The sequence below is a fragment of the Salvia hispanica genome, chromosome 4 (assembly GCF_023119035.1).
Source record: "Salvia hispanica cultivar TCC Black 2014 chromosome 4, UniMelb_Shisp_WGS_1.0, whole genome shotgun sequence".
NCBI classification, from domain to species: Eukaryota; Viridiplantae; Streptophyta; class Magnoliopsida; order Lamiales; family Lamiaceae; genus Salvia; species Salvia hispanica.
Window position 1 is genome coordinate 41,491,667 of NC_062968.1, and position 22,345 is coordinate 41,514,011.

The 22,345-nt window shown below is 38.3% G+C and overlaps 2 protein-coding genes across 3 annotated transcripts; one reads left to right on the forward strand and one right to left on the reverse strand.

The window, feature by feature from the left end:
• Positions 1-6,700: 6,700 nt before the first annotated feature.
• Positions 6,701-12,667, forward strand: LOC125219891 (calcium-transporting ATPase 4, endoplasmic reticulum-type-like). Its single transcript, XM_048121984.1, has 9 exons — positions 6,701-6,952; positions 7,088-8,556; positions 8,880-8,952; positions 9,037-9,158; positions 9,270-9,551; positions 9,660-10,043; positions 10,273-10,382; positions 11,476-11,704; positions 11,788-12,667. Exons 2-9 carry the CDS (start codon positions 7,129-7,131, stop codon positions 12,367-12,369), a joined length of 3,210 nt encoding a protein of 1,069 aa, XP_047977941.1. The 5' UTR covers positions 6,701-6,952; positions 7,088-7,128; the 3' UTR covers positions 12,370-12,667.
• Positions 12,668-14,111: 1,444 nt separating this feature from the next.
• LOC125223180 (E3 UFM1-protein ligase 1 homolog) lies at positions 14,112-21,128 on the reverse strand. Of its 2 annotated transcripts, XM_048126192.1 has the most exons (20): positions 20,885-21,128; positions 20,483-20,794; positions 20,129-20,395; positions 19,819-19,866; positions 19,610-19,675; positions 19,378-19,481; positions 18,505-18,598; positions 18,361-18,417; positions 16,758-17,163; positions 16,531-16,685; positions 16,144-16,209; positions 15,997-16,065; positions 15,821-15,913; positions 15,678-15,743; positions 15,523-15,569; positions 15,374-15,437; positions 15,111-15,188; positions 14,946-15,008; positions 14,577-14,669; positions 14,112-14,448 (listed from the first exon to the last, which is right to left on the reverse strand). In XM_048126192.1, exons 1-20 carry the CDS (start codon positions 21,056-21,058, stop codon positions 14,356-14,358), a joined length of 2,415 nt encoding a protein of 804 aa, XP_047982149.1. In that variant the 5' UTR covers positions 21,059-21,128; the 3' UTR covers positions 14,112-14,355. The 2 variants fall into 2 exon arrangements, 1 of the variants encoding a protein (XP_047982149.1); XR_007176678.1 differs by lacking the exons at positions 14,112-14,448; positions 14,577-14,669 and having other exon boundaries at positions 15,111-15,196.
• Between the last annotated feature and the right edge of the window lie 1,217 nt (positions 21,129-22,345).

Sequence of the window (22,345 nt, forward strand, 5' to 3'; positions counted from 1 at the left end):
AATTTGAAGTAGAGAACTAGAACTAGAGCTAGGAGAGCGTAGAAGTGGCTGTTCACGGATTGTCTTCTTCTTCAAGGTTGAGCTCTTTATATGTGTGAGGCTCTGATCCCTAGGGTATCCCCTCTGGTGATTTTACGCTCCTGCCCTTGAGTAAGAATCTTTAAAATAATTTGCTCTCGCTCCATTCTGCTCCTGTCGCCAACTTTTGATTCTCCCAGGTCCGAACGACGACTTCTGATTTTTGCTTCAATTTCATCTCTTTTGCATCTGCCAGGTCAGGTAACAACAACTCCTGTGTCCGACAGATTTACTACGGACCTGAACTCAATAACGCACATTAGCGCCCCAAATGCACAGAATTTTAACCCTAAACCGATGCATAAAACGAGTCTTATCACCAGCATCAGTGAATACTATAGGAGGAGGCAGATATTACATGACGTTCATTGATGATTATTCAAGGAAAACTTGGATATATATTTTGAAAGAAAAATCAGAGGCATTTGCTAAGTTTAAGGAGTGGTGCATTGAGGTTGAGCTAGAAAAAGACTGCAAAGTGAAGTGCCTCAGAACATATAATGGACTTGAATATTTGTCCAAGAGCTTTGATGATTTCTGCAAGCAAAAGGGGATCAAAAGGATAGAACGGTTTCGTTTGAACCCTCAACAGAATGGAGTGGCAGAAAGAGCAAACAGAACCATAGTTGAGAGGATAAGGTGTATGCTATTTTCTTCAGGGCTGGGGGAAGCAACTTCTACTTCTGTATATCTGATGAATAAGTGTCCCTCAAGAAGCATCAATGGTGATACCCCGGATTACAGATAGTTTGGCAGACATGCAAGTTATAGCAATCTGAAAATCTTTGGCTGTAAAGTTTTTGCTTAAGAAGCATCAATGTATGATGTTGGGATACCAAAAAGGGGTCAAGGGGTATAGATTGTGGTGCATAGAGCCTGAAAACCACAAAATAGTGATCAGCAGAGATGTTATATTTCTGGATGACATGCCATTTCTGAATAAAGGGGGTTCTTCTGATGGAGTTAGATTTGTAGCAAATCATGGGACTGATTTTGAGGTGGAGCCTGCAGATAAACTGATGCAGTTCTAGAATATATGACTTGGAGGCTAAGCAAGTTACTATTATTCTGGTTTTATTTATTTCCTAGTTAATAGAATTAGGAGATGGAAAAAATATTAGTTATTTTTGCTTATTATCTTTTTAGTTATTTTCTTTCCATAAGTTTAGGATTTCTTAGTTATTTTCTTTCCATAAGTTTAGGATTTCCCTTTGCCTATATAAAGGCTTCATTGTTGATCTTAAAAGACAGACTTTGAATATATAATTTTACATTGAGTTTTTATACTCCGAAGTTCTCAATTTGTTGAGTTCTTTTTATCCATTAGTTAATCAATTCTCATACTTCTCCGTTCATTTGCATCATTTGGTATCACGATCCAGGTTGATTATCAATGGCTGAACGTAGATATGGCGGCAGATGTGGCGATGTTCGTGGTAGCAGTCGTGGTGGGAGATGTGGAGATCTCCCAAACGAAGAGGCTGCACGACAGCGTGATTTGCGCGACATTGAGAACGATGATCTGAGACAACAGGTTCGAGACCTCCAGCGCGACATCGAGAACGGTGATCTGCAACAACAGGTTCGAGACCTACAACGACGATTGGCGCGATTGGAGAAGCGTCGGGGAATATCCAACCCGATGAGATCAAACGCGTCGGAGCATCGTTCGGTGGACGATCCGTTATTCAACGACGGCCAGTCTAAGCCCGTATACGACAAGGATATATTGTCGATGCCGGTGTATGATGAGCCAGTATATGACGAAGATATATTTTTTTATACCGGTGTATGATAAGCTCGTATATGACGAGGATATATTGTCCATGCCGGTGTATGATAAGTCAGTATACGACGAGGATATATTTTTTGAGCTCCCTGGATTGATGAGTGAATCTTCTCCTCCTTCCGTAGTATTTGATGACGTTGCTGAAGGTGATGGCGTTGCCGACGATGATGATGAGGCTGAAGGGGCAAATCGCGTCCTGGGTTTCATGTTTTGGATTTTTGACGGCGCTGGTGATCGTCAATATCACGACTACGCGTGGGAGAGTGACCAGGTTAAGTTTTCACGTGATTGTGAATTTCCAGATGGAGGTTTTGTGAAAATTCCTTCTAATTTGGTTGTTCTGTATTTGCCAATTGGCCAATCTGTTGATTCTTTGGTTGATTACGTGGAGATGCGTGAGTTTAATGATGCATTTAGCACTGTTCGAGAAGCATTTTCTGTTTGGGATATTCATTTGTGCTGGGTTGCTGTTGAGATTGAAATTGATAAGAAGAAAATTGGGTGTGGGTATAACTTTGTGGCGATAAGGGATGTGATCAAGAAAATTGGATGGGGTTTTTGTTCTAGCAATTACATAATATTTTCCTCGGTTTTGTTGCCTCTTGGGCTGATCTATCCCAAGTTGGGATGTCGTTCGACTTCGCTGATTTTGGTGGTATTCGTAGACGAAAATATAGTGGAGAACTGAATCTTGAGATATTGGATGGGAAGCATTTTGAATCTAGGTGGTCTCAAGGTTTTGTAGCATGGGATTTGGTAGAACTCGTAAAGGATGCTTGCATGATTGCTTTAAATGGAGCCATTAGCTCGAGAGCTTACAGTAAGAGGATTACCAATGGGTATGAAGCATATGGAAAGCCATTTCCAGATGAAGAATTGGAGGGACTCAAATTGACCAAGTTCAATTTTCATTCAGCTAATCACACGGCTTTGCCTAATGTTGAAATGGAAGATTTTTCTAGAGCTTCATATACAAACTGGGATGATGATGGAGACAAAGTAGACTCGAGGACGAGTCTTTTTCAAGAAGGGGAGTATGATGCAGTTCTAGAATATATGACTTGGAGGCTAAGCAAGTTACTATTATTCTGGTTTTATTTATTTCCTAGTTAATAGAATTAGGAGATGGAAAAAATATTAGTTATTTTTGCTTATTATCTTTTTAGTTATTTTCTTTCCATAAGTTTAGGATTTCTTAGTTATTTTCTTTCCATAAGTTTAGGATTTCTCATTGCCTATATAAAGGCTTCATTGTTGATCTTAAAAGACAGACTTTGAATATATAATTTTACATTGAGTTTTTATACTCCGAAGTTCTCAATTTGTTGAGTTCTTTTTATCCATCAGTTAATCAATTTTCATACTTCTCCGTTCATTTGCATCATAAACAGTCTTAAATGTAAAGATCAAAGTGAGGGTGATTCTGAAACAGACACTGATCACACAGCCTCTGAAAATGCAGATGGGAATTCTACTGATAATTCTGATGTTCCAATAAATATTTAAGAGGATTTAAGCAACTACCAGCTAACAAGGGATAGAGCTAGAAGAGTTGGGAGGCCACCAAACAGGTTCTCTGATTCTAAAATGGTCTTCTATGCATTACTTGCTGCAGAAGAAATTGAACTTGAGGAGCCTCTCACATATAAAGAAGCCATGAGAAGCAAATATAAAGATAAGTGGATGCAGGCAATGAGAGAAGAGATGGACTCTGATCAGAAACAAAACTTGGGTTCTTGTTGAAAAAATGGAAGGCAAGAAGCTAATTACTTGCAAATGGATTTTGAAGAGGAAGATAGAAGCAGATGGCTCTATTAGATTTAAGGCCAGGCTGGTGGCTAGAGGATTTAATCAAGAATATGAGATTGATTACAATGAGGTGTTCTCATATGTGGTAAAACACAGTTCCATCAGTTGTAGCAAGAAACAACTGGGAGCTTGAGTAGATGGATGTGAAAACGAACTTCCTTAATGGTGAACTGGAGGAGACTACCTGGGGAAGAATTCAAAGTCTGCAAGTTGAATAAAAGTATCTATGGCCTCAAGCAAGCTAGCAGGCAGTGGCATAAGAAGTTTAACTCTCACATGTTAGCTTGTGGTTTTACTAGATCCAAGTATGATTCTTGTGTGTATTTCAAGAAGAAAGGTGGAGTACCAGTGGTCTATCTACTGTTATATGTAGATGACATGCTCATTGCAGGAGCTTGCAAGAAAGAGATGGAGCAAGTGAAAGAGGGTCTGAGGTCTGGTTTTGACATGAAGGACCTTGGATCAGCTAGAAAGATACTGGGAATGAACATAGTCAGAAATAGAAAGCAGAGGTGTATTTGGCTTGGTCAGTCCGATTACATACTGAAAATGCTGAAAAGATTTAAGATTGATAATCTGAAGGAGAGTGCAACACCTCTGGCACAACACTTCAAATTGTCAGCCAGCCAGAAGTCTCAAGATGAAAGAGAAAGGAAGGAGATGGAGGTAATCCCTTATGCTAACATATTGGCAGTGTAATACACGCAATGATCTGCACAAGGCCAGACATTGCACAACTTGTGAGCTTGACAAGTAGGTTCATGGCATATCCTGGAAGAGAACATTGGCTGGCACTTAAATGGCTTTTGAGGTACCTAAAAGGTGCTGCTAGATTGGGGATCATGTATGGAGGAAACAAGATTCATAATGGTGATGCCTTGATGGGTTTCTGTGACTCAGATTATGATGGAGATATTGATAACAGAAAGTCACAAACAGGGTATGTTTTCACCATGTTTGGTTCTGCAATAAGTTGGAAATCAAGTCAGTAGCATGTGGGTAGCCTTATCAATAACTGAGGATGAGTACTTGGCACTTGCAGCTACCACTAAAGAGAGCTTCTGGTTGAAGGGTCTTGCATCAGAGCTTGGAGTTAATCAGAAGTGTATTGTTGTTGGTTGTCATGTGACAGTAGCAGTGCTATTGCACTTGCTAGACATTAGGTATTTCATGAACACAGTAAGCACATCGACGTGCGCTTACACTTCATCAGAGAAAAAATTGAAGAAGGAGAAGTTGAAGTGTTCAAGATCAGCACAAAGGTTAATCCAATTGATATGCTTACAAAGGCTTTGCCCAGGGATAAGGTGGAGCTGTGGAGAAACTTAATCATGCTGCAGAAATGTGATGAGGCTGGATGGCTGAGCAAGGTGGAGATTTGAAGATGCATTTGCTCAAGTCAACCGAGCCCAACACTCGTTCAGAATTAAGAAGGAAGGATTTAATAGCCGGTTTAAATCTAGACCATTAGATAGTTAGTTGATGGATTAAATTGTAACCTTTAGATCAATTAGTTAGTTGATTGTTACCGTTGGAAAATGTAGATTAGTTGTTGGTTTTCCCCTTTTCATTTAAGCTTAGGGCTCAATGTAATTGTAATTCAGTTTTCTCCATCAATCTCAGCTCAATAAGATTTTACTCTCAAATCACAAACTTCTTTCTTCTGCAATTTTTGATTCCCCATTAGCTTACAATTTCGATTTTGTGTAATTTTGATCAAGCCTATAACGCCATCTTGTCAAATCTGTATAATTAATCATTAATTAAATACTAATAAGATCTGCAAAAGAAGAACCACATCTGCTGAAGTAAGGAATATGCTTCACTTGATCTGGATACTAAATGTCGTTGTTACACTTGGCATGATTATTAATTTATTCTCAAGGCAAGCACCCAGAAATTTCCCTCTGACTTTTACACTCATTATTTTTCGATTGTGTGATGATTCCCTTCCTTAGCTGCTGTAATATTCATTATAAGTAAGCCAATCAGCGGGAGACACGTCGAAAGATGTCATCTACGCCACGTGTGTCTTTCCTATTGAATGCTCTTATGAATGATGAGAACTACGCTAGAGTAGAAATTGTTTTGTAGGAAAGGCTACGCCACCCCCCTCACTAAATTGCTAAGCACACACTTATTTAGTGGGAAATATCATTCTTACCCTTCTCTATGTTTAATTGAAAAGCATTCAAGTTTTTTTTTTTAATAACATTAAAAAACACTTTATCTGTTCCGTAGTAGTACAGTTACTTTACCATTTTGATGGGTTTTATAGTAGTTTAGTCATTTTATTTTTAATAAAAATCAACATATTTATGCTCTCTTCATCTCTCTATTTTTTTTCATTATCTACTTTATTTTTTCGTTACTCAACTCACTTAACACAATTTATCTTAAATTATTTACTGACCCGACACCTTCACTATAACGAAACGGAGGCAGTAGAACCATGTTTCATTGGTTTGTCACAATAGCAATTAGGGTTTTATGTGTTAATTTGATGACCTACGCATATTAGGGTTTAGGTATACTATAATCAATATATGAAATGGTTGTATTCTATGTAATAATAAAAACTTTAATGGAAAATAACTGCTCCCTCCATCCCACAAAAGATGTCACACTTGTGGGATGACACGGGATTTGTTCATCCGTCCTACAAAAGATGTCATACTTGTGGGATGACACGGGATTTTAGGAGCATTTGTTTTGTGTGTTAAATGGAGAGAGAAAATATAATTTTTATATTAATGTGAGAGAGAATTTTTTTCAAAAATAGAAATGTGACATCTTTTGTTTGTAGGATAAACTAAAAATGAAAGTGTGATATTTTTTGTGGGACAGAATGGAGTATTTTGAACTGAACATCTTATAAACATAATCGAGATGCTCGTTTTATATTTTTCAAATTATTTTTGTTTTAGAATAAAAATCAAGAAGAGTGGAACGCAAAACCATTTAAAAATAATTTCATTTAGCGAAACTCTATTAAATTAGGCGACTTTTGTAGGTTGAAGAAGAAGGTGCGACGAAGCTAACATAGGGCAGCACATCTCTGCCTTTTCTCTCTCCTCCTCCCCACCCTCTCTCTCTGTCTCTCACACACACACACACACTGATTAAAATGCATCCCACCATTTATGCAGTTTCTAGAGACTCATAAACTTCAAACCCTGCGCTACTAAACCTATCACTCTTCCATTCTCCAATTCTCCACCATTGTATTCACTACTCTAGCTGCGATTTCGAACCAAGCCGGCAGCCGCCGAGCTGGTGAGTCTGTGTTAATGGATTTTAATTTTGTAAATTGCTCAGTGAAGGATCTCGATTCAGTGTAGAAAATTACGACTATTTGTTATTTAATCGGATTTATGTCGTGTTGTTCATGCCTTTGTTTTTCTTTTTTAGGTTGTATTGTATTTCGTCGGGTGATTTAATTTTGTAGCCTCATGGGGAAGGGAGGGCAAAATTACGGGAAGAGGGAGAATCTGGGTGATGATAAAGAGCCAAAAGGGGATTATTACGCGGCGTGGTCGAAAGATGTAAGAGAGTGTGAGGAGAAGTTTCAAGTGAGGAAGGAGCATGGATTATCGGGTGACGATGTCGAAAAAAGGAGGCAGATCTACGGTCTTAATGAGCTGGAGAAACACGACGGGCCTTCGATTATGAGGTTGATTCTGGATCAGTTCAATGACACGTTAGTTAGAATTTTATTGGTTGCAGCGGTGGTTTCTTTTGTGTTGGCGTGGTATGATGGCGACGAAGGCGGGGAGATGGAGATCACAGCCTTTGTGGAACCTCTGGTAATATTTTTAATATTGATAGTCAATGCCATCGTTGGGGTTTGGCAGGAGAACAATGCTGAAAAAGCACTCGACGCCTTGAAGGAAATACAGTCGGAGCATGCAACTGTTATTCGGGAAGGTAAAAAGGTTGCTAGTTTGCCGGCAAAGGAGCTTGTTCCTGGAGACATTGTTGAGTTGAGAGTCGGGGATAAAGTTCCTGCAGATATGAGGGTGTTGAGCTTGATCAGCTCGACCCTCCGGGTTGAACAGGGTTCATTGACTGGTGAGAGTGAGGCAGTGAGTAAGACTACCAAGGCTGTATCAGAGGACGTCGACATTCAGGGGAAGAAATGTATGGTGTTTGCTGGGACTACTGTGGTGAATGGGAACTGTATTTGTTTGGTGACTCAGATTGGGATGAATACAGAGATAGGGAAGGTACACTCTCAGATTCACGAGGCGTCTCAGAGTGAAGACGATACACCCTTGAAGAAGAAGTTGAATGAATTCGGAGAAGTTTTAACTGCCATCATTGGAGTGATCTGCACTTTGGTTTGGCTGATTAATGTGAAGTACTTCCTTTCCTGGGAGATTGTTGATGGGTGGCCAAGGAACTTTAAATTCTCCTTTGAGAAGTGCACTTATTACTTTGAGATTGCTGTGGCATTGGCAGTTGCTGCTATTCCTGAAGGTTTGCCTGCAGTAATTACAACTTGCTTGGCGCTTGGTACACGTAAGATGGCTGCTAAGAATGCGCTGGTTCGCAAGTTGCCTAGTGTTGAAACCCTTGGCTGCACCACAGTGATTTGCTCTGATAAGACTGGGACTCTGACTACCAATCAGATGGCAGTGTCTAAGCTTTATGCTATGAGTTCCAAGCCCCATGATGTTCGATCCTTTGATGTGCAAGGAACTAGTTATGATCCATTCGATGGGAAAATACAGAACTGGCCAGGGGGTCAATTAGATTCTAATCTTCAAATGATTGCAAAAATTGCTGCTATCTGCAATGATGCCGATGTGGAAAAAGCTGGCCAAGAAAAATCTGGACATTATGTAGCCAATGGAATGCCAACTGAAGCTGCTCTTAAGGTATTTATTTATCTGAATAGTTTTTCCGTGATGTCTGCACTAAATTGGCAATACTTTCTTCCAGCTTAGTAATTAGCATATAATAATGCTTCCAAATCTATTCTCTGGAACAGTTAGTACATGCTGCTCAAAGTATTTCCCCCAGTTTGGGCAGTTGAAAGTTAAATTTCCTTTTTGGAAACTTTTCTGCATCATATTTTTCATTTGGGAATGTTTCTGAATTTCCTTGGTAGCATTATTGGCTTTTTCTTCTTACTAACTGGAAAGTAACTTCAGGTTCATACCTTAATGAATAATATTGCTTGAGTTGATTATATTATCAGGTTCTGGTTGAGAAAATGGGCCTCCCTAACGAAATAGCTTCTGGACCATCTTCTGGATATGATGGCGTTTTAAGTGAGTATATTTTTTGTGCTAGAAAGAATCAATCTGCAGTTTGTTTATATATGACTCATCTGGAATTTGAAATTGAATAACTAGGGTGTTCCTACGCATGGAATAAACTCGAGCAGAGAATTGCTACCCTTGAGTTTGATCGAGATAGAAAATCCATGGGTGTTATTGTGAACTCTCGCAGTGGAAAAAGGACACTGCTTGTAAAGGTAGGCTTTTCTCCCTGTAGCTAATGCTCTATTTTTCAAGTTATCTGATCCTGCTTGATAGAGACTTAATTAAGATGTGTTGTTGATTCTTGTATGGCTTCGTATTTGCAGGGTGCAGTGGAGACACTATTGGATAGAAGCTCATTCGTGCAATTGCTTGATGGTTCTATTGTACAAATGGATAAAGAGTTTAAGGAAGTTATATTGAAAAGTCTGCATCAAATGTCAAGCAGTGCATTACGAGTTCTGGGTTTTGCATACAAAGACGATCTTCCAGAATTTGCTACATATAATGGTGATGAAGACCATCCAGCTCATCAGCTCTTACTGAACCCTGCCAATTATTCCTCAATTGAGAGCAGATTAGTCTTTGTTGGTTTGGCTGGTTTAAGAGTGAGTTTTTTCCTTATCATGATTCAACTTTTCTCTCTTTAGCTCTACCTTGACATGTCATTATAATCTTTGTGATTCAACAGTGTGACATTCTTTATGTTTTTTAAGGATCCTCCACGAAAAGAAGTCCCTGAAGCAATTGACGATTGTAGAACAGCTGGAATCAGGGTTATGGTAATTACAGGAGATAACAAAGAAACAGCAGAGGCTATTTGTCGTGATATAGGTGTTTTTGGTCGCCATGAAAATATCACTTCAAGGAGCTTAACAGGAAAAGAGTTCATGGAACTCTCAAGCCGTGACAAACAATCACATTTAAGTCAAAGTGGAGGGCTTCTTTTCTCAAGGGCTGAACCAAGGCATAAACAAGATATAGTGAGGTTGCTCAAGGATTCTGGTGAAGTTGTAGCAATGACTGGGGATGGAGTTAATGATGCACCTGCGCTGAAATTGGCAGATATTGGAATTGCAATGGGAATTGCTGGGACAGAGGTGATCACTTTCTATAAAAGTCCCAAATAATGCATGCTATTTGATATGATCAGAGTCAACAGACTCTTACAAAATTCGGTAACTTGAATGAGCTGTTAATACTACTATATTGAAATATCTCTTGAAACTGTTACATAATTTTATGGATCCAGATAAGTTCATGCTCTTTCTGTGCAAGAAACAAGTTATTCAATCCTTTCTAATCACTTATTCTGCTCCTTCCCTGCAGGTTGCAAAGGAAGCGTCTGACATGGTTTTAGCTGACGATAATTTCAGCACAATAGTTGCTGCAGTTGGTGAAGGCAGATCCATTTACAATAACATGAAGGCCTTCATTAGGTAACAATTATTCAATTGTTCAATTTATTTGCTTCAATTACTTTAGAAATTATTGACCCTCTTAGGCTTCCTCTCTTGATAGGATCCCATTTTAATATCAACTATTTGTTCTGAATGTTTCGGTCTCTTGCTAGTCAGATTGTGGATAATTAGAGGCTTTTTATAAAGATGAGGCCGAAGGTTCAAATATAGAAGTCTGGTTTTTAATTTATATTGGATTAAACTACGATTTGTAATTCTTTTTAGTGGTAAATGATCTCCTTACATGTTTCCTTTGCTAACCATTTTTTATAGCTCAGGGAATGGAATTTGGTATGATTGATTGTTGAATATGCCTAGAGAGTATGGGCTGTTAATTATTGCATTACAGTAATTAATACTCCCTCTGTCCCTAAAAAACAGATGAAACAGCACGGGTTTTAATTCACAATTGGTAAAGTAAGAGAGAGATGGAAAGAAAAAGTGATTGGAGTATTGTTAGTGGAAAATGGGACCCACCGCATTAGAGAGAAAAAAGTTTCCTTGAATAGAATTGGTCTATTTTTAATGGACATCCCAAAATGGCACATGTGGTCCATTTTTAAGGGATGGATGGAGTATGTATTGTCCAACTGGGAACATTTTAAGGTACTTCCATTGAAGTGAGATTTCATTACTGGTCTAAGTGCTGCTTATTCGGGAACTTGATTTGTACTTTCCCATATGTGGATGATCTGAAATCTCAGAGATGTTGTGCAAGTGCAACATAAAATTTCATTTCTAAGAATGTATGATTTCCATGAGCTACAACATTAGCTTTTATTTATCTTTGTTTTGTTTGTATAGTTACTTTAATTGCAACGGCACTGATGAAACAAAAGCACACTGGTTGCATCTGGTTGTTTAAGCTTATTCCAAGCTATATGATTTGTTGTATTATTCTCTTGAGTTAGTTTTGAAAGACATCTGTGTTCAAATAAGTTTCTCGATTCATCTTTCTGATAGTAAGTGTAGTAACTGCAATCAGCTGTTCTGTTTTTCACTTTGTAATGATGACATGCTCCTTGTCATCCTTACTACAGAGTATCACTTATATTTGTTTCATTCACCACAGATATATGATCTCCTCAAATATTGGTGAGGTGGCTTCGATATTTCTAACTGCTGCCATAGGCATTCCGGAGGGCCTGATACCAGTGCAGCTTCTGTGGGTTAACTTGGTAACTGATGGACCACCAGCTACTGCTTTGGGATTTAATCCACCCGACAAGGATATAATGAAGAAACCTCCTAGAAGAAGTGATGATTCATTGATCAGTCCATGGATTTTGTTTCGCTACTTGGTATGTACCTTCATTGCCTTGAACTTTGTCTTTCTCTCATGCAAGATGCACATTTATATAGCTACTCCCTCATGTTGAAACAGGTAATTGGATCTTATGTTGGTTTAGCAACGGTGGGAGTATTCATAATCTGGTATACCCAATCATCTTTCCTTGGCATTGATCTCAGTGGAGATGGGCACAGTCTCGTAACATACTCTCAGCTTGCTAACTGGGGACAGTGCCAAACCTGGCAGAACTTTACGGCCTCACCTTTCACAGCTGGGGATCAAGTGTTCAAATTTGAGAATCCATGCGACTACTTCCACACCGGGAAAGTAAAGGCTATGACTCTCTCCCTGTCAGTGCTGGTTGCTATTGAGATGTTCAACTCGCTGAATGCTCTATCTGAGGATGGAAGTCTCATCACAATGCCTCCATGGGTCAACCCTTGGCTTCTCATAGCTATGTCAATATCGTTTGGGTTGCACTTCCTAATCCTCTATGTGCCTTTCCTTGCTCAAATATTTGGCATTGTGCCTCTAAGCGTGAATGAGTGGCTCTTGGTGTTGGCTGTGGCTCTACCAGTTATATTAATAGACGAGGTTCTGAAGTGTGTCGGCAGATGTACAAGTGGGGTCAGGAGATCAGACGCAAGAAGATCTTCCAAGCATAAAGCGGAATGAGGATGCAGACGAATATTTTAATGCTGAAACTTAGAGCTGAAAGGGTGATAAACACCACCGTTTCTTCCGCCCGCCCTTGATATAGAAATAATGCCCTACCTGTTTTCGCTGAAGATTGATTAGAGATTGGTTAGACATTTGAGATATAGGGTTTTAACTAGATCTTAACCCAGTGACTTGCCTTGTAATTCTGGGCAAACTCGTTACAGACATTTGGGTGAAACACTTTTAATTTAATCTTTTTACTTTTCATGTTGAAATTTTTGGCATCTTAAATGAAGGAGATAATTTCTTAGTACGTGTGTATATGTACCTATACATGAGCAACCACACGAGACAAACTCAAGTTAAAAGTGAAATGTGAAGCTACGCATATCATCCTCACTCGATCTCTCAAACTGGCCAAACATTATTGACATAGGTGATCTGGAATGGATAGCCTGAAATTTGCTACCTTAGCTCACATACTTTAGGTAGCCAGTATAATGATATTGTAAACCTCAAGATGCTCCATTATAAGCTCGGGAAATTCGAGTCTTATTCGTAGACCGGTACAGAATTTGGGGTCTCCGATGATAGGAACAGCGACCGGAATTGCACCAACACGAAATGAGTTACGCAAAGGGGAAGGGAGAAGAGGAAGGGGAATTTTGCATTAATTCATAAGCATGTGTTTACAATTGAGATCAACAGCTTATATAGCTATAAGTAAAGAATAACAAACTCAAATGTGGATCTAACTAACTATGCCATGTGTTGATTAAATTCACGCTCCCCTCGTGTGCATGCATCCATTCACACGTTTATTTCATTCCACCTTGTGTGCGTTTTTTTCTTCTACTTCCTTCTATTATTTCATGCATCAAATCTCTTAGATGCCATGAAGAAATTCCCAAGTAGCGTCTTCAGGAAAGGAATTAGACCCATGAACGAGCACCTGAGTCGCCGGTTGATTTCCGCGTTTAACCAAGCGGCAGTCGAGGATCTAGACTGGTTCAATGAATGTAGAGTTGCCCACAGTAGGCAGTGTGCCCTGTAGCTGAGACAAAGGACCCATTTTCTTCTTCAATTGAGAGACATGAAAAACTAGATGTATCTTCGAATCAGCCGGCAGTGACAGCATATACGCAACCTCCCCGAATTTATCTATCACCTTGAAGGGCCCGAAGTATTGCAGGCTAAGCTTATGAAACTGACGATCACAGAGGGTGTTTTACCTATAAGGCTGCAGCTTCAAATAAACCCAGCCACCCAACGCAAACTGACGATCAAAGCGATGCTGCTATTTCATGCGGTGCTTTGCGCGGTCGAGATGAAAATTGAGAACCTCGAGCATAGCATCCCTAGTGACCAAGCTCTTGTCGACATCGTGTAAAGGAGACGGATACCCATACAAAGCCTCAAAGGGGGTAGTGTCAATGGTTGAATGGAAGGAGGTGTTGCACTATGCTAATGGGGGGTGTCGCAGTTACAAATTTGCACAAAGTACTATGAACAGTGCAGGCTTCGATTGTAACGAGGAAGATGCCCCTTACTTGGCCAGCACGGGATTTTATATAATTTTATTTTAGATGTTAGATGGAGATAATAAAATAAGATTGATAGAATAAAGTAGAGATGAAAGAGATTTTTATTTTTTTAGTAATGAATCATCTTGGATGGAAAAAATTAAAAATGAAAGTGGGTCATCTTCGGTGGAGATGTAGGGAGTTGTTTGATTGCATTTCTCATTTTTGTGACAATTATACGAATATCAATACCTTGATTACCACTATTTTATCATGTCAAATTACAGAGCAAGTATGTGATTTACTCAGATTAAAATTGAGTCGTACTTTTTGTGCTAATAATCATACTTTATTGTATAAAAGGTAAATGCTCTTCGGTGAAAAACTCACACTATTAAGTTTCAAATACTAGAAAGAAACAAAAAAGGGAAACCAGCATTTTGCCTGTAAGTATGTAAGGAAACTGAACCTACGCCAGTCAGGATTTTGTAACTATATTCTTCAACGCCGGCATCAAACCCTCGAGGAGCTCCCTCTGGCTCGATATTCTGTCCAATGTACAGTCTTCTTCCTGAAGAATGAAGATATACCACTCAATATACGACTCACTCAGACTAAATCATTGTCAACGTCTAATGTTGACAATGTATCCAGGTATACCAAAAATGAGAAAAAAAATTACATAAGGGCTGAACTCACGTTTCCAGTTGCCGAGGACATTAGAGATAGAAGGGTAACAGCTGCTCTTTGATAATCTTGTAAGGTCTTGAAAGCTGAATCGTCCAGTTTATCCTATAAAGTATAAACAATGAAGCAATTTAGTAAGGCATCAGACCTCCATTTTACAAATTATGCCACGTAAAGTATTTCTGAAAAAATTAGGTTAATAGTTATATTGCTCCTTCGCTGCAGTTACATGATGGCAGAACATATGAGGATACATAAAATATTTGTGTGATGGATGGTTTGTGTTGATGTTTCTTTCTCTCTAAATAATCATGAGAAAAGTTCCAGATATAAATGCTGCTTCTATCAGACACGTCAATTCCTCCATTTTGCTGATCTCACCTTTAATCGAGCCACGGCAACTGAAATTGCCCTGCCAGGAGCTTGAAGAGCTTTTCCATGTATCTGCATCCCATTTTTAACAATAAAAATTCAGGATGCAGAAAATAGTGATGTAAAATCTAGTCCACTGATGCACCTGTACTTGAGTGAAAAATAAAAGGTGACCTGAACATAGAGTAACGAAACAACTTTTGCCAGAAGGGAGACAGGATCGGATTCGGCAGCAACTTGAGACGTTAAATCCTGATAATCTTAAAAATTGGGGTCATTTATAAATAGAATAGAAGAGAAATATACATTGCAGTCCAACTATTCAAAAGAATGCAATAATGGTGCTCATTCACGCACACACAGACACGCCTTTAACATATTAGAAAAAATAGTTGCATGTGGAGCTCTCATAAAAGTCAGACATGTGGTGGGAATACCTTCTTGTAGGAATGCAGAAGAGTCCTCTCCAACTTCTTATCAAGTTTCTTGAATATTAAACCACTGCAGAATATGGGAAGAAAATTAGTACTTTTTTTTATCATGCTACAGAACTTGTAATCCAACACTTCATAAGCATCTTCTTTACCTTTCCTCTATTAATTCTCTTGCTGTACTTATGAATGACTCCACTAGCTGTCATCATATAAATTATACACACATCAGTAGAAGAACTAAAGTACTACACAGGCAAGCAATCAGAGATGGATATAACTATATAAATAGAAAGAGGGTTTCATTAACCTTTCCCTCTAAAGTTTCAACCAGCTCAATGGCTTTTACTGATAAAGACCTGGGCAAACCATTTGCCTACGAAAAAAATCATAAGATATTAGAAGCCAGGAGATTAGATAGTTGTATAGCATAGTCTGCTCTAAGATATTTACCAGGGAAATTCTATCTGCAGAGCTCATTGCTACAGGTTCAGGAATTTGAGATCCCTCAAGTTGAAGTCCGTTCTTCAATTTGCAGTGCTTGTCCTGCATACCCAACTTGAGATTAAAGCCTGAACAAAAACTGTTTCATGCTCCAAAGATTAAAGAAAGTGAATAGTCTGCATTACCAAATGAACTAAGAGAGTGTCCACAATTGGGGTTGCTGCAGTCCGTAACAAGTGCTTATGTAAGAGAACCTATCATGGCAAAGGGAAAATGCTTGGTTATGTGTCCTGGTAATATCAGATTACCATTAAAACTAGAAGAGATCTTACAGCATTTTGTGGGTCATCTTCGAACAAATCTAGCGCTTTTTCATATAATTGAATATTTAAGAATGCCTGTGGAAAAGGATGTAACGTATTAAAAATCATTCTGAGAACAATATGGGAATAGCTCCAATCATCAGATTATATATTTTCGGCTATAGAAAATCATACATGAACTAAGAATAGCATATCATGCAAACTTCAGGAACAGTTCAATTTTGACCAGACAAAACAAGATATTTATTTAGGCAGCAAAAAGTAAGACCTGGAAGAATGAATTCTGCATGCTATCATGGAAATAACAAATTAGTATCCTACATCCAGACACTTCAGGATTTACAAGGATTATACATGTCATGGATCCAAAAAAACAAAAAGTATAGCTGTCACTACCTCATCAAGCTTACGCTGTAAATCATCAAGCAACTGTTTCATTTGCTGAGCATTCTCTGTAAAAGCAGCCTTTCTTCTTTCCATCCATGAATTTAGGAGCATAGGTCTCAAATGTTGGGCCAGAGGTGCAAGAACGGTTTCAGGATCATCCAAACCTACTAAAAATGTCAGATCTACCGAAAAATGAAATAAAGATTTCAAATAGGAAGAGACCATGATGAGATCACCTTGCTCCTCCAAATCTGGGATCATTGACATTATCTTTTGAATCAATGATTTTTCTGACAGAAAGCTAGGTTGGTCCAACCTCTCAGTATCTTTTTTGGCACCTGACTTTGGATCTGAAACTTGTGCACCTGGGTTAACCTTTCCCTTTCTCTGCTTTTTTTTAGTTGATTCTTGTAGCTCCATACCACTTTCAGCACTCCCACCTTTCACATTCGCAGCTGATTTTCCTTTTTTCTTCTTTGATCCTTTTTCTGGAGCTGATTTACCTATGCCACTTTGATTACCATATTCATCTTGGTCAGCCAGGTTGCTGCTGTCGTCATGTGAAGTGTCAGATGACACAACAGCACTATGTCCAGAAAGACTAATATTCTCCATCTCCTTCTGAATACTATCAAACAGATGCTGCAATACATTGGAATCAAGACAGGAAGTAAAGAGGTGTCCTGGAGTGACAATAATGATGCTACAGTTTATCTTCCCTAATTCCTTAGGCTGCATCAGCCATTTTATTCAACTTAATATGTGAATGGAAGTACTGAAAAACTTTATACTAACTATTTTAAAGTGTACATGAAGGGAAAGTGTACGGACATTTCAAGAAACGATACAAATATTTGTCCAATTCCATTATATGTTTCTGATTTTTAACAATACTATTTTGAGGTGAATGCAAAGAACAAAGATCCAGAGGTAAAGGTCATCTTCTTCTTTTCAGTTCCAATTCAAATCCTATCAGTAACCTAGTCTGATGCTAAGATTCACAAACAGGATAGATCATGATAATATTCCATCAAGAAACAACTTGAATCGGTCTGGTTTTCTATGTAATGCATGTGATACATACTGTTCCATAAAAAAATAATAAGAGGGAAAGCAAATAAGTTCATTCAATTTTGTATCAAAAGGTTATGAGGGACACTAGTATAATTGTAATCTAGGTCATCTGGTCTAGAGATGCCAATTCTCAGAAGACTTGAAGATAATGTAATCTTCAGGAAACATAAGTACTCGAGATAAGGTAACTGTTCCCAAAAGCATTGTGTTGGTTGCAACAATACTCTAAGGGCACCCCAACAGAATGCTTACAGGAAAAAGCCATCTCCAGGAAAATATAAGTATCTAAGTAACACTTCCCCCCCCCCCCAGTTTACCCACTTGGAAGAGAAAATAATAGAAGAAAATAATCGGAGAGAAAAGACCAGAGATACACAAATAATGCCCAAGAACCTAACCTAATTTTTCTGGACACATCAGGGCTTAACCTGGTATCCTCCTGTCTGAAACTAATCGATCTTCTCAAACAACTAAGCAGCTACATGACCCATGCTTATGAAAATATTAACCGATTCATGGAGACATACACTGAGTTAAGAATCTGACAACATAAACAGAAGTCAGGTTACAAGCATGAAATTATTGCACATACTCTCTGGAGCATCCTTTACTTACAAAATTACATAGAACGTACCAGTACAAAGTGCAAATAGTATCAATTATAGGAAAAGCTATTGTGATCAATGATAAGAACCCTGAGGATTCTTTGAGAACTTGGATTTGCACTATTGATCAGATATATTCCAATGAATTTTAAATGCTTACCTTCACAAAAGTATCACTCAATATATATGATTCCCCCAGAACATGAGCTTTGCCAGACTGATAGAGAAGACAAGTTCACCAGATAAGTAGATTCAAATTACATAAAGAGTAGCAGATAATAGTGCATGTGTAGCAATAAATCACCTTCAGAGCTCTTTGAACAGTTGGACAAAATGAAAGAACTTTAGATGCATCTTGGGGAGTAAAGGATGTGGGTAAAATTGTGAGTGAAACTATCCTGCAAGGTGTTGGGAAGAGGGTGCATAAAAAACATTAGAATGGTTCATCCCTTCCACACTCACATGTATTCATTAAGAATTTGCAACTTTTTTTAGAGAGTCAACATTTCCAGCCCTACAAGTTCCTCCTAGATCATGCACCCTCATTGATGAAAACAGGAGAATGACAATGCACACACAATGGAATAAAGGAAAAGTTTTTAGTCACTCAAGTCTTTGGACCTTATAGTGAATTAAGATCAAATTTTAGTTCATTAAACAGCTGAAAGAATAGACCATTAATTCAGTGATTCCATAGTCATCGCATCTCGTTACTCTTTTCATCGCACCAATTCAACTAGAGATTGGTTCTTTAGTGACCAAAGTAGCATGTTTATATGGTCATTTCTAACACCTGCAATATAGCTGTTTATTGTGAACTGTGAAGTCAGTGAGCTTATTAAATTAGCTCAAGGTTGGTTCAGTGTCATAAAGAACTCGACCATGCCAGTAGTTGTCAGTCAAGAAATAAAACCTAGCAGTAATATATTACTATTAGTTAAGGTCAGTCTCTAGAGAGGGTGCCAGTCAATATTGACAAGCTTTTTGGATGCCTAAGCTCGCTCCAAATAAGAATCTTCCTGTTCAAACGAGGTTCTAATAGTGAGTCAGTGACCAAAGCAATGGCTACATAATTTGACTAAGAAGCAAATGCATATATGTTTTTCATAGTGTGATAAATCTGGACCCACTAAAATCAGCAGTAGTAACTGAATGGGTATATAAAAATAGAACTCACCAGCTGCCACATCCAACAGCATCATCCACAGAATTGTCCAACATTTCGATCAGCGAACCATGAACAAAGACAGTATCAAGGGCCTTGCCTTCAGGATATCTGGACTATATTGATTATTAACAAAAAGGAATTATAAAAATTTAACCTAGTTACGTACTTGGAATATATTCTATTGTGTTTGAGTCATGAAAAACAGAGAAGAGAAGGAAGGAAAACAAATAGATTAAAATACCTGCAAAAACTGAATAGGCTGTGGTATTCCAAGTTTGTGAAGAGTTTCATAGCTTATAAAAGAGTTCTGCAGCACAAAGAACAATGATGCACAACATCCAATTAATTGTTCAACTTTCATAGTACTTTTTCTTGATAAAAGCACTGAATTTGAATAATAGCATTTATGCTGAGAGAAATAGAGAGAGAACGAAAGGAGAAGTTCTCAACCTGTGAAAAGAAAGAGTCCACACATTCTTTTTGAGCCATCGCGAATACCTAGCAAATGGAAGACATTTAAAGCAAGATATACAAGAATGTAAGTGCTTAATCAGTGCATATAAGCAAATTGGTCCATAATTGAAAAATATTGTATCAACAATGTACAGGAGAATTCAGTCAGTACATTTAACTGCAGACAGTAATACACTCATTAGAATTTTCATCAAACAGAATTGAAATAATACCAAGTAATCAACAAAGAAAATCATGATCAACATTTATAGCCAAAGTTAAAGAATATGATTATATTCTCACGTACAGAAGGTGTCCAGTGTACTCCAGCGCGTAGTGAGCCAAGAATCTCTCCTCCTTTAACCAAATTATTAAATAATGACTGGAAAAAACTACTCTCAACTGCCACTCCACTAAACCCATCCATATCTTGCAACAGAACCTGCAATGAGCTCCACCACGCCGACATATTCATAGGAACAGCAATCCCTCTTGCTGCTCCGCGCACCATTGCATTCACACGCGCAACATATGCTGGTGTATACAGTTGTCCACCCTCAAGCCGACCCTTGATCTATTAAAGCATATTCCAAATGAAGAAGTCAGAAATATTCGTAACAAGTAAATTTTATAAACCAAAAGCTTACACGAGCAAAATTACCAATGTTCCAATACGAGGTTCTAGAACAGAGATGATCAATTCGGAGCCAACTTGCAGCTGTGCCGCAATCTCGGCCAACGAAATTTGGCTGCACTCCTGGAGTCTTTCATTGATTTCCTCGGAAACTGTGTCCCAATAAGAACTCGAAACTATCTCTCCATTAATTAACACAAGTGAAGAGTCATTGGACACAAGCTGCTGCGATTGTTTTTCGACATGGTACAAATCTACCCCAATTGTATCCGCTAAATCAATCAAGGATACTCGACCTCTCTTATTTATTTCAGAAATGATTTCACTCCTCAATTGCTCCTATCGAAGCCAGACATGCAGATCAAATTGATAAAATTGAATAAAGGAGTAAACATCTTTTAAAAAGAAATGATACATTCAATTAATCACCTGAGTGATGTATTCTTTGCCGGAGGAGGTGTGGAGAAGTTCGAAGTCGATGATTTCAAGTTGCTGGAGTTTCTGGACCAATTCGACGACATTTCGTTCGGACAAACGGATGCTGGATTTCGCCTGCTGTGCAAACTCGAATTGTCTCTGCAATTCAAGCAGTTCCTCATCCATGGCGGCGGCGGAGGTGTGTGAGTGTTGACTGCCGGTGGTGGTGATCGTTCTTCTGTTTTGTTGTAGGGCCTTTTTCTGGCAAATGGATTTTTTTAATTAAATCTAAAATCGTACAAAAAAATTATTTAATTTATAAATTGTAAATAAACTGACTAATTAATATGGGGATATTCTGTTGGCAAAATTAAATCTTATAATTAAATATATATCATGTTTGATTCATAAGATTAAACCTTACAACTTAATTTTAGATGGAAAGTTTCATGATAATTAGTCATAGTGTCCTCCCTCCAACTAAAATATTCTCTCCGTCCCATGTTTGGAGTCACTTATTGTTAGGGCTCGGGTTTTAAGAAAGAGTTGAAGTATGTAATAAATGAAGTGAGATGGTGGAGTGTGTAATAAATTAAGTGAGATGGTAGAGTTGGTTGAAGGTGGGTCCCTTTTGACTTTTGATTTTTGTTTTGATGTAATTTTTATGAAGAAGGGGGTAAAATTGTATGACCAAATATGAAAAATTCTAAAAATGACTCTTAAACTGGGACGGACTTTTATGGCAAAAAGTGACTCTTAATCTGGGACGGAGGGAGTAATCCACAACTTAATCCTAGATGGATAGTCTCATGATATTAGTCATGACAACCGAACGTCACCTATGTGTACGACAATAGTTTTAATGTGACATTGGTAAAGTGGGAGAATGAGAAAGGTGAGAAAAAAAGATGAGAGAAACTTTCTATTTTTAGAAATGAGACTATTTTTCGCGGACCTCCCAAAAAAAATGAGATTATTTTGCATAGATGGATGGGGTTTGGTTATTGAATCATTTCTGAACAACAATTGAATTTTTAGTCTTGATTCTTGTCTATTCGTGAAATATTCAATGATATCACCATGTCATGGATGCACAATTTCTCCGGGTTCAAGCTCCAAGATGAAGCAGTGTCTTGTGAATTGTGATCGTAGTGAATTTCACAAAGACGGTATTCCAAATACTGGATTTGACGAAGAACAAATGAAAAAAATGACATCATTTTTTATTTGCACCCTATCTGATCTGCGTAGATTTTACTATGCCATTAGTGATCCTAGAAAATGAGGCGTAAAATAAGAAAAAAAAATTGCAAAGTGCAAAACCAGCAGTCGTTTGGACCATCCCGAAGAACAGAAGGAAGTAGGCGAACCGTTGACTTCCCTGGCTGTCAACCCAACGGTCGACCAAGATTGCATCGAGGGTCTAGAGAAGAGCCAACTAACACTGGAAAATACATACTGCACATAACAGAA